This window comes from Clinocottus analis, unplaced genomic scaffold (assembly GCF_023055335.1).
Source record: "Clinocottus analis isolate CAN_PGR_092001 unplaced genomic scaffold, fCliAna1.0.p SCAF_8, whole genome shotgun sequence".
Classification (NCBI taxonomy): domain Eukaryota; kingdom Metazoa; phylum Chordata; class Actinopteri; order Perciformes; family Cottidae; genus Clinocottus; species Clinocottus analis.
This window is the reverse complement of record NW_027176240.1, coordinates 19,431,040-19,447,413: the sequence shown is the minus strand read 5'-3', so window position 1 is coordinate 19,447,413 and position 16,374 is coordinate 19,431,040. Positions and strand designations below refer to the sequence as shown.

General features: G+C 41.2%; 1 protein-coding gene and 1 non-coding gene across 2 annotated transcripts; one reads left to right on the top strand and one right to left on the bottom strand.

Moving 5' to 3' along the window:
• Positions 1-1,057: 1,057 nt before the first annotated feature.
• On the bottom strand, positions 1,058-3,115 carry LOC137779498 (transmembrane protein 229B-like). Its single transcript, XM_068567290.1, has 3 exons — positions 3,087-3,115; positions 2,931-3,046; positions 1,058-1,527 (listed from the first exon to the last, which is right to left on the bottom strand). Exons 2-3 carry the CDS (start codon positions 2,980-2,982, stop codon positions 1,058-1,060), a joined length of 522 nt encoding a protein of 173 aa, XP_068423391.1. The 5' UTR covers positions 2,983-3,046; positions 3,087-3,115.
• Positions 3,116-6,646: 3,531 nt separating this feature from the next.
• Positions 6,647-6,740, top strand: trnai-uau (transfer RNA isoleucine (anticodon UAU)). Its single transcript has 2 exons — positions 6,647-6,684; positions 6,705-6,740. It is a non-coding gene; the product is annotated as a tRNA-Ile (tRNA).
• Positions 6,741-16,374: the final 9,634 nt, after the last annotated feature.

Below are 16,374 nucleotides of genomic sequence, written 5' to 3'. Positions count from 1 at the left end.
TTTTGCTGGGATTTAGATGAGAAAGTCCGTTTTGTGTCTGTTTTTTCTTCATAAAGTTGGACTCAGGAGGTGATTATCTCAGCTTAGCCCAGTATCTCTCAAAATGTGGTTGTTCCAGGTTTTATTTTAAGAAATGTATTGAGAACTTTACATATAACAAAAGTACAAAGTACACGGACAGAAAAATAAGTCATTTATAAATAGATGGTGAAATGCCTGTGATCGTGTAAATGTTGACATTATGTCGTTCACAGCTTCGCTCATGAATTGAGAGCGGCCGTATCAAGCATGCAACCCCCTTTTGAAAAGATTTGTAGTCGAAAACAAGCTCATTGCAGCCCCTGTTACTGACAAAACTTGATGGCTCACACGTGCACAATTTAATTTTGTTTTTCATAGGTTGCAGTTCATTATTATCTTGAAAATATGTTCAGTGCAAAACAGGTTAATTGCAGCCATAATCTGCTATTATTTTGCTAAATAGTTGTTATTTTTTGCATGGATAGAACTTTATTCGCACTGTTCTAACAATAGATTGTACTTGTTTTTGCCTGATGCAGCGATCTGGTTTATTTGAAAGTGATTGCAATTTTCTTTCTTATTTGAAAAAGCACGAATGGAGGAGTAACAAAATTTGCAATACAAATTCAGCATGGACCATTTTGTGACAATTTTGTTGGAGGGGGCATGAACCTTTTTCCTCCTTCAAAGTGGGGCATGACAGAAAAAGTTTGAGAACCACTGGCTTACCCCTAAAGACGGCTCCGTCCAAATAAAAAAACATGTCAAACTGATTAACTAACTCACGTATGCCTGTCTCATTAATTCCAAAACATAAGTGTTAAAACAACAATTTCTGGTTCGACAAAGAGTTTTCCTATTTGATTGTTCTGTCTTATGTTAAGGAAAAAAAACGCTCACACATTGATTGAATTAAAAAAGTTTAAAGATTTACTAGCACAACTTGGGACATGTGCACCAACTCAACAAAACAACAATTTGCATGAACACTTTGTAGATACTATTGGAAGCACAGTTTTTTTAGACTAATATCAGTTCAGTTGTGCAGTCTTATCCTCAGAGTGTTTCTGATCACATGTTGCTCAGCTATGAATGCAGCCAAAGTCCAGGGCAGTGCGTACTCCAGAGTTACCAGTCCTCCCAGGTTGTAGCGGTAACCTGAGTAGTCCCAGGGACAGGCCCCCAGCAATCTCAGCGCCATCCCACAGCTGAATTCCCACAGATAAATTAACATGATGTAGGCCGCCAGACGTGCAAGTAGCGGGAGACGGCGAGTCAGCAACTGAGCTCTCAGGACCTCTATGAGGAAGATGGCGATGGCGTACATGGGCAGCGCCCACAGGCTGCTGTGGCCCGCCAGTCTCCTGTCCCGGGTGCTGCACCAGTCCAACACAGCAGTGAAGGCAACTTCACAGAGGCAGCCATGCAGTGCGTACACATAGAGACGAGCAACAGTAGTGAGAGGACGACTTCGTGCTGCTGGGGCTCCATCATCAACACCAGTCCCTGTCTCAAAGAAGCTGTTATTTACACAACGTTCTTGGCTGTTTTGGAATTTTTTTCTAAATACAATTTAAAAAATGTGGCAAAAGGGACACGATCACAAAAACAAATGTAAGGTAAAAAAAGAAGGGGCTTTTTTGCCACGCCATAGAACCTTTAATTGTCTGGCAACATCACAAAAACTACAACGACGTTTGACACACGTTAAGAATTTTTCTCCATTTTTGTTTCCTCAGTTGCCCAAAGAAGTCCCTCCAGACAAACATTTTCTTCTTTCTAATTTTGTCCAGTTACAAATTTATTGCACAAAAGTGAGAGTGGATTCCCATCTTCGTTTACTTTTTAAACTTAAGTTAGTTAAGTTCAACATTCTTGAATCATAACACTTAAATAAAAGGTAAAATGACAACAAAGAACGTGCTAAATTGTCTCAGTGACAGGTCAGTACAGTCGTGGAAAATATTGATCTCATAAAATATAAAAAAAATAATAAGGATGCATGTTTCTCAGCTGATCATAATTCAAACTATGATCCTACTTCACTGTTGTGCTACCTATTAGTTTTGACATTAACATTAATAACATATTTACAGTAGTTCTCGTCTGTTCCTTGTCCCTGTACTTAAAAAAGTGTCAGTTATTTTTGGGAGTGATAGCAGCTTGACCTCCTGTGTTTTGAATTTTATTGACTTGTTTGCTTTGGGATTGTGAGTTGTTCCTCCCACTTTTATTTTTCAACAATGGCAGCATGGTCCTGATCATAAAAATTATGGTAATACCAAAACCAACGACAATAATGGGACATCTTTTCTTATAGAAATGTTACTCCTATTGTTACCCTTCCTCATTAAGGGTAATATCATGTCACTGTTAATTGCAGAATTTCCCAGTCTTAACAATTCATCTTTAATATTTACTTTCATTACTTTTAAATGGATGCACAATAATTCTTTTTAAAGGATTCAATAAAATTGTATTAAATTTTATTATTATATTATTGATATTATTAGAATTTTATTTAGAGGAAGTCAAATTTACTTCTCTTTTTTTCAAGATTTTCTTCCCCGCAATATAACAACGGCCCTCCAACGCACATATGCAGTCATGTTCCGTCCCACATGCTCCACTTTGGATTAACAGGCTTAAAGACCATTTAAGCCCAGTGAAAGGCTTGGAGAATCTTCAACAGGTTTTCCCTCTGCGCTACAACAAAAGTGCCATAAACAAAATAACTGAGTGGCCGTCCATGTCATTCAATAATTTCTCCTTAAAATGGCCAACAGTGGTCTCTTAATAGCATTGAATCAAACTCCACTTCAGACTTCAACAAATGGCATATTATGCCTCAAAGTGTCGCCTTCCAAAATTGCTTGACATGATAAATCAAACACGGTAAAATTTCTCACCTTGGTCATTACTGCCTTGCGTTCCCCTCGCATTCAACTTTCTCGCCTCCATCCCCAGGCAGCATATGGGTGCCTGTGCCTTTGTAATCCCTCTGCTTTCCTGTGTGTGTGTGTGTGTGTGTGTGTGTGTGTGTGGGTGTATGTGTGTGTGTGTATGTGTGTGTGCGTGCGGATCTTGGGCTAAACATTAAGCGGGTCCTCGTTATCACAGCGATTCCATGTGTCACAGGCAGAGGTCGTGAACCAAAGGACGGACTCTGGAAGCTAAAACCTGGACCCATCTGAGGAACAAAAAACGCCTGTGTGCAGTATTGATCTTACATCGGGAGGCTGTGGTTACGTAAATTGTTTCTTTAGAGCAATACAATAGGTGCACAAAATATGTGAGGGTGAACGTAAAGGGTTATCAGTGAACCGCAGCAGCTGGGTGTGTCAGGGACACTGCAAAGAAGACGTAGTGATCTATGATAAAACTGTCTGTGAAAGTTACATTTCTCAATTCCATAACAGTAGTATTTGTTTTTCATTCTTCATAATACATATGTGTTTATAATATTTCAGATTAAACTGGATTGTTTGCCATGCGTGAAATGTGAAGTGTTCTGTCTCTCAAATTTCTTTTGATAATTAAAAGTAATTCTAGACTAAGCAAATTCAAAGGTTTCTTAAGTTTATTTCTGAATTTACAAAATGCATCTAACTATAAGTGAGTGATATGTTGAAGTTATAAAGTAATGCAGGTCTGTTTTTTGAGATACTCTCTGCCTTTGCACAGATAGAGCCTTCAATTCAATAGATTCGTCCTGTTAAATGTCAGGTAGTCTGTGTGATTTATTGGGTATAAAAGATCAATTTAATATTTAATTAATATGAATTAATTATTATTATAATTATATAATAATACTATATATTTTCTTCACATTGGTTATTAGTTATTGTAAATATTGTCTATATATGTTGATTATTTACTTTAAGCAGTTCAACAGTTGAACTCGCTCCAAAGAGATTTATAGTATCTTATAAAGATTGTTATTTGTCATTCATCTGCAATTTAAGAAATCAGTAACTACAATTGACTCACAACGCATCAACATGCAAAGCTGCCAGCAACCATTTAAACACGCACTCTATAAATATGGACAGATAGCCCGGTACAGTTTCAGACATGCACAGTGTAAAGTGTAACCATAAAGTGACTCTGGGAGCAGATGTCAGTCCTGACGTGGTGCCACTGCTGCGTCCCGTGTGTTTGTTCTGTGTGTACTCTAATAAAACAGTTAGATAAATGGCGGACCTTTAGATCAGAGTCCAGTGATTCTAACAACCACACCTTCGGGTTTGGGAAGTGGGACTGCACTGCTGTACGTGTGTCAATGACCATAAAGTTATCAAGCAGACAAATGTTGGACACTTCACACAGAGGTGAGCCAGGCTGACTCTGTGTGTTGCATTGTTGAATGCTGAATTGTCACCGAAGAATATTTGGTTGGGGTAATTAACATTCTCTTTCTCAGAAAGCAGAGAGCCTTCCCTTGTTACTCTTTTTAAGTCACTCGTCATCAATCTTGAGGCGGTCTGGTGTAGTAAATTGAACGCGCGTAAATTAGATTGAAATAATTGGAAAGTAACAAAGAGGAGATGGGTTGAGAGAAGATGAGAAGAAACAGGGTATGACAACATACAATGAGAGGCTCAAGGATGAGATGAGTTGTGAGAAGTTGAGACGATGTATTGAAATGTGAAGCGGGGAGATGATTGGATGTGAGAAGATAAGATGACAAAATGAGATGTGGGAAGATGAGATGACCTAATGAGATGTGAGAAGATGAGGTCAGAATCAACTTTAATGGCCATGTAACACATACATGGAATTGACTCTGTAGCGCCTACCAAAGGGGAGGAGTTGTAACAGCTTGTGTCCAGGGTGTGAAGGGGTCTGCAGTGATCTTTCCAGCCCGCTTCCTGACACTGGAGGTGTACAAGTCCAGGATGGAGAGCAGACTGAAACCAATAGTTCTCTCTGCAGATTTGACTATTTGTTGTAGTCTGACTCTGTCTTCTTTGGTGGCCGATCCAAACCACGCAGTGACGGAAGAACAGAGAACAGACTGGATGATGATGGAGTAAAACAGGATCAGCAGTTCCTGAAGCAGGTTGAACTTCCTGAGCTAGAGCAGGAAGTGAGAGGACCAGCTGTCATAATTTGACTTTTCTGTTTTACTGTTTTATTTTGTAGTCTTGTGTCCTCTGTGTCTCTGCACTTCCTGCCGTGGTGATTGTCTGTCTAACTGGTTCCTGCTTGTGTATTCCCCTCACCTGTGCTGCCCTCATTGTGTCCACCGGTTTCTCGTTACCTCCCTCTTGTATTTAAACCCTGTTTGTCTCCTGTCCCCTTGTTGGTTCGTACTGTGTGTTTACTGCGTGTTACCTTGTGTGCCTCTGTTCCCTGTGAGTTGTAGGTCTCTGTTAAATTATAGTGTTTTTTTTCTCAAATAAATTACTTTGAACTATTGCATGGGCATTTGGGTCCTCACTCTCCAAGCTTCCCGTACCGTGACACCTGTCTGATGATGAGATGATAAGATGTGAGGAAATGAGATGACATAATGAGATGTGAGAAGATTCAATTCAGTTTTATTTAAAATCACAAATACAAAGTGTGCTTAGGAGAGCTTTGCAATCTGTGCATATAACATCCCCGTTCCGGGACGTCACATTGAATGTTGAAAAACTCCAAATTAAGATAGAAAAAAATCAGCAGGTCCATGTTAGGGGGCAGGACCGTTTCCAGACACAGATATGATCCCTGGAAACCAGAGGTGAGGAAGCACAGAGGCTCGCGGAGAGAAGTACAGTTAGTAATGTGCAAGATGAGGAGATGTGAGAACATGTGACGACATAATAGGATATGAAAAGATGAGATGCGAGAAGAGGAGATGACATGAGATGGGAGAAGATGAGTTAATGAGACGTGAGAAGATGAGGCGACATAATGAGATTTATGCACATTGAGTTGCAGCTGCACATCATAACACCATGTAGGCTAGACATGGACAATATTAAATACAACAAATGTTTGAAATGAACGAGATAGATTCATTCATGAATTTAACGAGTTAACTCATCAAGATTACAAAATATAATTTACGCTGTAGCCCTGGCTCCACAACAGCAGCAATTAGTATTTAAAACATTTGTCATTGTTTTAACTTTGGTGCAGTTTGATTGTGAAAACTTTAAGCTGATGTCTGGTGTGTCTTTGAGATTCACTTTTTTTCTGCAAGACTTGTTTTACTTTGAAAATATTGAGGACTGTGAGTGTTTCCTTTGGTCTCGCAGTGGCTGCGACCAAGATACCATTGAACCGCCCGTTTCTCTGAAGACTTACTTTACATTTAACGCGCGACCATAGGCATGTAGGTTAAGGTTATATGTGTAAGAGCAGGACCACCACAATGCGGAAGACGTTGAAAGGAAACCCTGCCGTGTCTGCTGCCGTATTATTTCGCCATAAATTGAAATACTGTACACTTCTCGAAACGTTTTTTTTTCTCGGAAATAGAGCGGACATGTATCCGTACGACACATCAATCATTCCCAGTAACGTTAGCGAAGACGTTTGTGGGAAACTGGCGCAACAACGTATTAAAAATAAAAAACAAACAGTATGTAGTCTGTCTGCTGTTAAAAGACCAACTGCCGTGTGGACACAGTGAGCTCCAGTGGCGCAATCGGTTAGCGCGCGGTACTTATATGTCAGTACACTGTAGAGCAATGCCGAGGTTGTGAGTTCGAGCCTCACCTGGAGCAGCTTTTTGATGAAACGTAAAACAGCGAATCTTTTCCCAAAAAAAGAACCGTTAACCAAAATAAGTACACTTATCTTGCTTGAAATATTATATACAAAGGCACTCTTCCAAATAATCGGCAAATCAATGGAGGTAGACATTAAGAAAGAAAAAAAATGTATAAGCACATTGGGAAAATATATGAATCGTCATTACTGTTGGATTAAAACCCTCATTTTTGTTTTACCAAATATTACATACTATTTCTGTTCCTATTATGTGACAATATTGAAAACAAACATAGGTAGTCTTTACAGAACAAACTCTGAAGAGGTAATTCAGCTCAACCGAAAACAGGGGGCAGTATCTCTCCATCTCTGCGAAGATCCGGTCTCGTAAAGTTGGGGGAAAGGACACGCCACTCAAGTACTTACAGTATAGGATGTATGCTGACTTCATATTTACATCTTATACTAATCATTTACAAATGGTCTCAATTCTCAAATCCTACATTTTGTTATGTGATGTAATGTCCATTAACAAAAAATCAAAGATGGATGTCAAAACTTATTGCATGCCCAACACTAATCTTTGAGGAGAATATTTCCTCAAGTCATAGATATTCTAATTCTACTTCTAATATTTTGTAAATATGACATGCCTACTTTTTTTCCTGCTTCAACCTGTATCCAGTAGACTCTCTTTTGCACAGAGATCAATTTATTAAGTGAAGGAAATAAGGCATATGCTTAAATTAATTTCATATGACATAGGTTAAACTTCAAGCGTGAATAAAAAACATAATGATCATGATAGTGATTAGACCATGAGTCTGTGTGAGAGAAAAGAGAATAAATAAATAACTCGACAAGACACTTTGCTTCCAACCACTAGGGGTCATTGTTGTCTACTGTTTAAACATGCTGGTCCTTTTTTTTCTTCCTGACGCAGACGTGACTGCTTGAATGTGACTGGCTGTGTCTGCTGTTTGAATGAAAACAGTTGGTCTGCCTTTGCTCTTCCCACTCCCACACTCTATGTATTCTGTGTGTACTAATCGTTAAATTTGACATTATTAACAAGTAAGAACTGCCATGAGACTTGCACATATAGGTCTAAAATGCATGTTGATGAAAATTGGGCATATTGTTGCATGTATAAAAGTTTAACATGACAAAGTAATTTTTCATCTTGCCATGCTGGCCATTTAAAATACTTAGGAAGTAGTCCGAGGAGAACCTTGAGGTGATGTAAATGGCATTATGCATTCATGAATAGGAAGATGGATAGATATGATTTGATGCAAACCTCACAAACACACGCACCTCCCCCTCTCCCCCTCCCACACACACACACACGCAAGTTTCAACAGGCTTAACCCAAAGGTGGATGCATAAGTTGCATGTCATTGACTCTCGTAAGCTCAACACCAGAGCTAATGTAGAAAACATGGTCTGCTTGGAGACTTCAACTTGCTCCATAATAATCACTTGAGGCTACCTGCATTATGCAGGAGATCACTTTTAGACAAAAAGATGGCCTCTGTGTGTGTGTGTGTGTGTGTGTGTGTGTGTGTGTGTGTGTGTGTGTGTGTGTGTGTGTGTGTGTGTGTGTGTAAGAATGTTGGTTTGGGTGCAAAGAGTATTTTGCATGTTAAAGAAGTCTTTATAGTTTACGTAAATGGGATATGGGGATAGCTCACATTCAAGACACAACTTTGCCTCATCTGATCTAACGAACACATGTTGGTGTTGGTATTGCAGCCCAAGAAAGGCAAGAATTCATCCAAATCATGTTTTCTCTCAAAGCCACATTGGTGACATTGTTGGTGACATTGTTTGCGCATGTAAAATCTGTCAGTCTACTGGCATAAATACACAAATACTTTTTGACCATTGTGTCAGAACAATACAGGCAGAATTAGAGGTTAGTATTGGTTATACAGTAAGGTTCATATCAACCAACGCATTCCACACATTTTGTCTGTCTTTGAAGTATGTGGGTCATCGCGTCTTTAGCTGCACAATAGCGTTTAGTTTGTTTGAATATATGACCCGCTGACCCATTTCAGATGAGTAATCGGTGGGTGTGTGTATGCATGAGAATCAGTGATAAGGTAACCGAAAGAGATACACTATGATAGGACAGTGGGAGAGTGGATAACGATGAAAAAGAACCGAAGGTTACGCCTGAGAATAAACAGAACCTGACCAGCACCACAACTGCTATTCTGTAGGTGTTGCCCTCATCTGGCTTGCGATATTAATCACTTCCTCTGATTAACCCGCCATGTTCGCACTTCCCTGCAAAAGACAGTCAATGCACTCTTTCACGATTGAAATAACACACTCACCACCAAATGCGTTCATTTCATAAGATGAATAGCCGTGGTTATAACGAAGCCTTGATCATGAAGACTCCTGACTTTATGCTATTTGCTTCCCACAAGAGCACTACGTACATTAAGACTCCCTTTTAAATTGTGCAAAAACTCAGATATTGCAATGATGGTTGGCCTTAACTCCAATTCAGTATTTTTTTTAAAAGGCATCCTGCAATGGTATATTAAGATCTTCAGATCCAAGCTCATCCCCGTTACTAACCGTGCAGCTATGTGTCAAAGCTGTAATTCACATCTGCTTTTGGTTAGCGCCGAAAGTTCACTCACTATCTAGCTTTCTGACAGCTCCCAGGCCCAGCTGTTATGTATTGCGAGCCCGTAGGCTCTGCTCATTACGTGTGAAGGTATAATTATTATCATTATTGTTTTTTTTCTCCCCCCTTTTCCACTGCTTGCTCGAGCCCGGAGCGACACCACTGATGAAACGCCTGTCAAGTTGCCAAAACGGAAGTGATGTCATTTTGCCTGTGTGTGTGTGTGTGTGTGTGTGTGTGTGTGTGTGTGTGTGTGTGTGTGTATGTGTGTGTGTGTTAAATATAGATAAGGAGGGTGAGCTTTGCTAAAAACTTGCGATAATGTTTTGTTCCTGTTTGTGAATTTCTGCGGGTCGTCTGATGAAGAAGTCCCAGATGTGCCATTTACTTAATCTCAACTCTCTAACCTGTAAACTTTTCTCACATGTCATCGTCATCATGGGTGCATGTGGCCAGGATTGCTTTGTGTGCGTAAAGGGATTAATTGCAAATGGGACATAATGTTGCGGCCAAATTCAGAGACGAAGGAAGAGTCCTGACTGGTTGATCTATCACCTACACATCTAGTTAACTTCCCCACCTCAGATAAACAGCAGCACACAGCTTCTCCTTGGGACAGACTCAAGGCTGGATCTACCTCTGCCCAGATGACAGTGGTTGATACAAGATGTTTCATTTTATGCCGCCTATTTGTAGCGTGTAGCTTTGTGGAAACAGCAATAGGCGAGCGTTCAGAGCAAAAAACCCACCCACATCAAACTAGAAGGGCAATTGGAGAGCGCAAAACTCTGCCAAGGCCTCGCCCTCTCTCCGAAGCGAAATTTGGATCTGAAATTTGGATCCGCTCCAAAATGTAACAGGTTCTTCCTTTGTCCCATGACACACCCCTCCACCAGTTTCTCTAAAATAATTCCATAACTCTGCTGAAAAAACAACCAACAAACAACCGAGAACATAACCTCAATTGTGGTAATACCAGGAATGGTCTTTTTGTTTTGTTTTTACAGCGATTGATATGGGTTCCCGTGCTGGGACGATGTGAGATACAACATTGCTGTTGCCAACTAAATAATCCACCAACAATGTGCAAAAAACACTAAGTAAGGCTTTTACAGCCTACAGAAGAGAAGTTTTCAGGTTTTTGTGTGTTTACCTTTGTTATGACGCAGAACCATATTTTGAGATCAAGCTGACAATACACAGTGAAACATTTAGTTTAATGAAGTTCAAAGGATAAATATATATATCAGACACAAGTATTTTCTATATTGGTTTTTATTTGTCAAGTTCCACAGACACTAAAAATAAATGAAAGGTTGCTAGTTACAGTAATGTGTGCTGTGCTTTTCCTCTCGGGAGAAATGAAAAGTGAACCAAGCAAGCGGCAGGTGGGAGTTTTTTGTGTCCCAAAAACTGTGCTGAGCCAGATGCACTTAAGAAGTGGAGGGTTTCTACAAGTGTGTGTGTGTGTGTGTGTGTCAAGGACAAGGGTGTGTAGAGCCATTTGGCTGTCTTCCCCGCTCCACCTCCTTAACCTAATTAAACATCCCTCCAACAGCCTGGTTCCTTTTGCCAACTCCAATCACACACACTCAGACACACACAAAGACACACACACACACACACACACACACACACACACACACACACTCGCCATTTTTATGGACTTTTGGGTCTGTGTGGGTCAGATGTATGAATCAGTGTTTGTGTGACTTTTCAGGTTCACACAAATGTACTCATTCCCTTTTTTTTTACATCCAGGAAACTTGTACATAAAACTTTACAACAAACCATTACACCGCCCCATAACTTCCAGGAAAGTCGGACATCTTTATTTTAACAACTTCCTATATCTTCGCAGGCTAAGGCTCTTTTTTGTCAAAGAAAAAAAAGAAGAAAAAAAAACCAGGGAGATTATATTATCGTCCAAGTCAGAGATTTAGTTTGCATCCCAGCCTCCGCTCTTCTCCTCTGGCCCAGGGATTCTGGCCTGGCGGGGCCTGGTGAACAACCACATCCTCTACGAACGTGCCTGCCCATCCAGATAGATGTCACAAATAATGGGGGGAGCGCTGGGAGCGTTTGATTTATGTATGCGCAGAGCCCATCTGGAAGAGGAAGAGTGTGTGACCTGATGGAGGGCTAGGATCTCTAAAAGGGGTCCTTCCTGAGAGTCTAAGCCAAGCAGCATTCTTGGCTGCACTGACCTGAACTCATCACAGAAAAAAAATGGGCGACTTTTTTATATATATATATGTGTGTGTGTGTGTGTGTGTGTGTGTGTGTGTGTGTGTGTGTGTGTGTGTGTGTGTGTGTGTGTTAACAGCTAACAGCGAGCTAAGCAGACCAGCTTCCATTGCGCATGTCTCACAAGCACGGTGAGATTGCACCGCCAGAGTCCACAGGGATTAGTCTCCAGCTACAGCTTCTTCTTCTTCTTCTTCTTCTTCTTCTTCTTCTTCTTCTTCTTCTTCTTCTTCTTCTTCTTCTTCTTCTTCTTCTTCCGATTAGCAGTGTTCTGCTAATTGGGAAAAATTATTATAATACATGTAGTGTATTTTTAAAAAACAATTACATTATAAAATGTAATGCATCTGCTGTTTGCAGACGATGTGGTCCTGTTTGCTTCCTCGGACCGTGACCTCCAGCATTCGCTGGGGCGTTTTGCAGCCGAGTGTGAAGCGGCAGGGATGAGGGTTAGCGCCTCCAAATCCGAGGCCATGGTTCTCTGCCGGAAACCGGTGGATTGCTCCCTTCAGGTGGGGACAACATGCCTGCCCCAAGCGAAGGAGTTCAAGTACCTCGGAGTCTTGTTCACGAGTGAGGGTAAGGTGGAGCGAGAGATCGACAGGCGGATCGGTGCGGCTGCAGCAGTAAAACAGGCGCTGTACCGGTCCGTCTTGGTGAAGAGGGAGCTGAGTCGGAAGGCGAAGCTCTCAATTTACTGGTCGGTCTACGTTCCAACCCTCACCTATGGTCACGAACTCTGGGTCGTGACCGAAAGAACGAGGTCGCGGATACAAGCGGCCGAAATGAGCTTCCTCCGTAGGGTGGCCGGGCTCAGCCTTAGAGATAGGGTAAGGAGCTCGGACATCAGGAGGGAGCTTGGAGTCGAGCCGCTGCTCCTTCGTATCGAAAGGAGTCAGCTGAGGTGGTTCGGGCATCTAATCCGGATGCCTCCTGGACGCCTCCCATTAGATGTTCCAGGCACGTCCAACTGGGAAGAGGCCCCGGGGAAGACCCAGGACACGCTGGAGGGATTACATCTCCCGGCTGGCCTGGGAACGTCTCGGGGACCCCCAGAACGAGCTGGAAAATGTTGCGGGTGAGAGGGAAGCCTGGGTCGGTCTGCTGGGTGTGCTGCCACCGCGACCCGACCCCGGATAAGCGGCGGAAAATGGATGGATGGATGGATTATAAAATATATGTAACTTTTAATTATTAAAAAAAAGTTATATTTATAGATATATAATTATATTTTTAAATTATACAATAGCTATAACTTTGTGATTCTGTTTAGGCCAGCAGAGAAGACATAGCTGGGCCTAACGGCCCGCCACTGGTTGCTAGCACCAATCTGAGTCAAGCCTTCCTCACTCCCTGTTGCTCTGAATCTTCCCATGAACAGTTTGCATGTACAGATAAACACAAGCTCTAAATTTGATAGTTCTTTAAAACATCTGCTTCTGCAACAACAGACACTGACATAAACACACACATGCTCTCCCCTCCGGTCAGCATGACTTGTATGTTTGCAGCTTTGTTGCTACGACAAACATCATCATTTTCAGTTTGGTGCAAGCCAGGTGGGTTTCGTTAGTCCTTCACATATTTAATATGGATCCAATGATTTTATAATGCAGCCATTGTGTCCGTTTTGCCCCCTGCACAATAATGGCAGAATGAGTCAAATGTGGATGGACGATGACCCTTTGATGGAGGAGATGGTCTGTCTGAACCTGTGCCAGTGTGATTGGGTATTCTCGCTGCCCAGCCGTATTTTAGGGGCCTTGTTCGTTCCTATAAGAGTAATTAGTGTTGCATGAAGCAAAAAAAAAAGATTAAGTATAACATTGAGCTTAAAATTACACGGATCTTTCAGCAATATCACGTACACCAGCGTATCCTTCAACCCCGCCTCCCTGCCTTTGCTCCAGCCTTGGTCTTGAACTCATTCGCATGAGAAGAAAAACCTCTGGATTAAGTGGAAAGAATAGAAGAAGAATCTTTTATTTTGGAACTAGTTTAGCTAGTTTTCGTGGTATGTATTATAGTTTCTCTGCGTCACAATATAGCTTCAAGTAGCTGACAGAAAGACAAAATTATCCTTAATAAACCCCTAGGGGAAATTATTCTCTGCATCCAAACCATCCTAAGTAAGAAGCAGTGTGCTGCAATGAGGCGCCGGAGGAGCTGGGGGTTCAGTGTCTTGCTCAAGGACACTTCAACATTTTAACTCAGGAGAGACTGGGCATAGAACCGGCTACCTTTATTTTTTCTGGCTAGCGATAATTAATTTAGTCTTAAAAACATGTCAGCAAAGAACATATATACAAAGGAACGTTAGCCTTATTCTTTTTTGGTTATGGATAATTCATTATGTAAACCTAAAACCAACATTACAGTCCCCCCCCCCCCCCCCCCAGTCTCATTAACCTTACTTAGCACAGGAATAAGGCAGAAGCAAACATGGCAGACTGATTGACCAAACTTAATCCTCTTAATCTTAAATACAACCTAACATGTCCACCAATGTAACGTGACTTACATGGCAATGTGACCTTTGAAAAGAGCGATCATATCTAAGTATAGCAGGAAAGGGGAAAAGTAACCAAAGTTCTGATGGAGTCCAAAAAGGAGCGGTACTTAGGAACGGGCAGCTGGGCGCAGGGGAGTTGTATAGATGAAATAATTAATGTTTTAAGGGGGGGGCATTGCTGCCAAGTTGCTTTTCTTAATAGTTTTACTCTTTGGCTCAACCCCTGTGTATAACTGAATGCATGATAAATGCAGAAATACTGCAAATGGCCCGTAGTTCTCCGCGTCTTCCCTGTCTTATGTGTTCTGCACATGCCTGTATCAGCGTCTCATGTAGACAGACAGGGCACAACCAAGTGTGCTGGTGCGTGAGTGCATTAGTCCTGGGTGTTGGGTGGATCTGTCGGCGCCCAGCCTATCGCTCCCCGTTGGCACATGAAGGGCAGTATGGTGGCTGGGGGCTGGGAGCTGCTGACATGGCCGCCCAGTTCAAAGAGATGGAGCAGGAGATGCAGGCAGAGAGCGAACAGAGCGGCCTTTATATTCACCTTGGCTAAGCCTGGGAAAACTCTGCAGTCCCCCCTCATACACACACACAACCTCGTGTTCAGGCAGGGAGGCAAGTGGACTTACAGGTGCTGTATAGTGCTGCTCTGTAATCGGTCAAAGAAAACTCCACAACATCCCCTGTATTTCAATGAGGCTGATGGATGTCACCGCTTGTAGGTTAGAACATGTGAAAATATCACAAGCCGGTGTGTCTAAAAAAAATTAAAAATAGATTTTCCATCCACCAGAGTCAGTGCGGATGCTGAGGCTGAAAAATGCCTTCTAACCTCCATCCATGCCAATATCTTTGGTGGTAGTTATTTTCCTCTTGCACCTACTGTAATTGTAAATTAAAAACTACTGTAATTTACTTTCACAATCTAATACACAGCGAATCAGTTTTAACACTGCCACAACCAGGATGGTTTCTCCATGTCCTTGTTTTTGCCTTTGACAATTGGCTACATGCATTAATGCAACCTGAAGGGAGCTACAGTTTATTAAATTACAAATATAAAAGGTAACAAAAAAGAATGTAATGATTCATTATTTAGAAGCCTAAGTCTATAGCAAGTAATCATTGTGGTTTGATAATACTGTAAATTCTCAAATAGAAAATTTCTGCTAATGTACGCAAAGCCAATAGATTACATTCAAGATTCAAGATGTTTTTACTGTCAGATGAACATAGATAACAGACGGTTATTCGCTACAATGAAAAGCTTATTTTGCTCGGTCCTCAGAATTACAATAAACTTAAGTTAAAAAAAATAAAATAAAATTAAATCAGGCACAAAATATAAAAGTCTTATTGAGACTAAAAATCACAGGCAGCAACATAAAAAAAACACATAGTTACAAACAGAAAACATAGAACAAGAGGTAGTTAGTCAATTTAAGAAGCATTTACATTTTAGGGAACCTGCCTCTGTTTCTCTCATTCCAGATTTAAAAGCAGTCGGTGATATCAGTTCTATGAGCTTTAAAACATTTTGCAACATATTCCATATTGAGTGGCCAGAGTACACAAAAGTCCTTTTTCCTATTTCCGTTGTGGCATACGGGACAGTGAGCATAAAAAAGTCCTGAGAACCCAAATAGTGTTTTCCGACACTTCTCTGCATGATAAAAACACACAGGAACTTTGGGAGCAAGCCAAGGATTGCCTTATGAATAAAGGTGTACTAATGACAGAGCCGACAGGTGGCCAAAGCAGGCCATCCCACCCGAGAGTATAACTGACAGTGGTGAGTCAGAGCTTTACAGTTTAAAATCAAACGCAATGAAGCATGGTAAGCTGCGTCCACCCAACAAAGACAGTCCAACACAGGCAAACAAGTAGCAGCAACTACTTACTTTTTGACATTTGAAAAGCACAGCTTATTTCGAAAATAAAAACCCTGTTTTAACCTCAACTTTTTTACTAGATACTGAACATGTGGCTGGTATTTTGAACAACATTAAAAGCATTTTGCAAGCGATCAATTGCCTGCACAAGAGTTGACGAACAGCAATATGTCACTGGGTCATCAGCATAGAAGTGTCAGTTAGCATCCACCACATTTTGGCCCATATTATTTCTATGAATAGTAAATAAAGGTGGACCCAATACAGATCCTTGTGGCACACCTTTACAGACAGTAGCAATATCAGAAGATAGACCCTCATATCTAATGCACTGAGACCTATTCTGA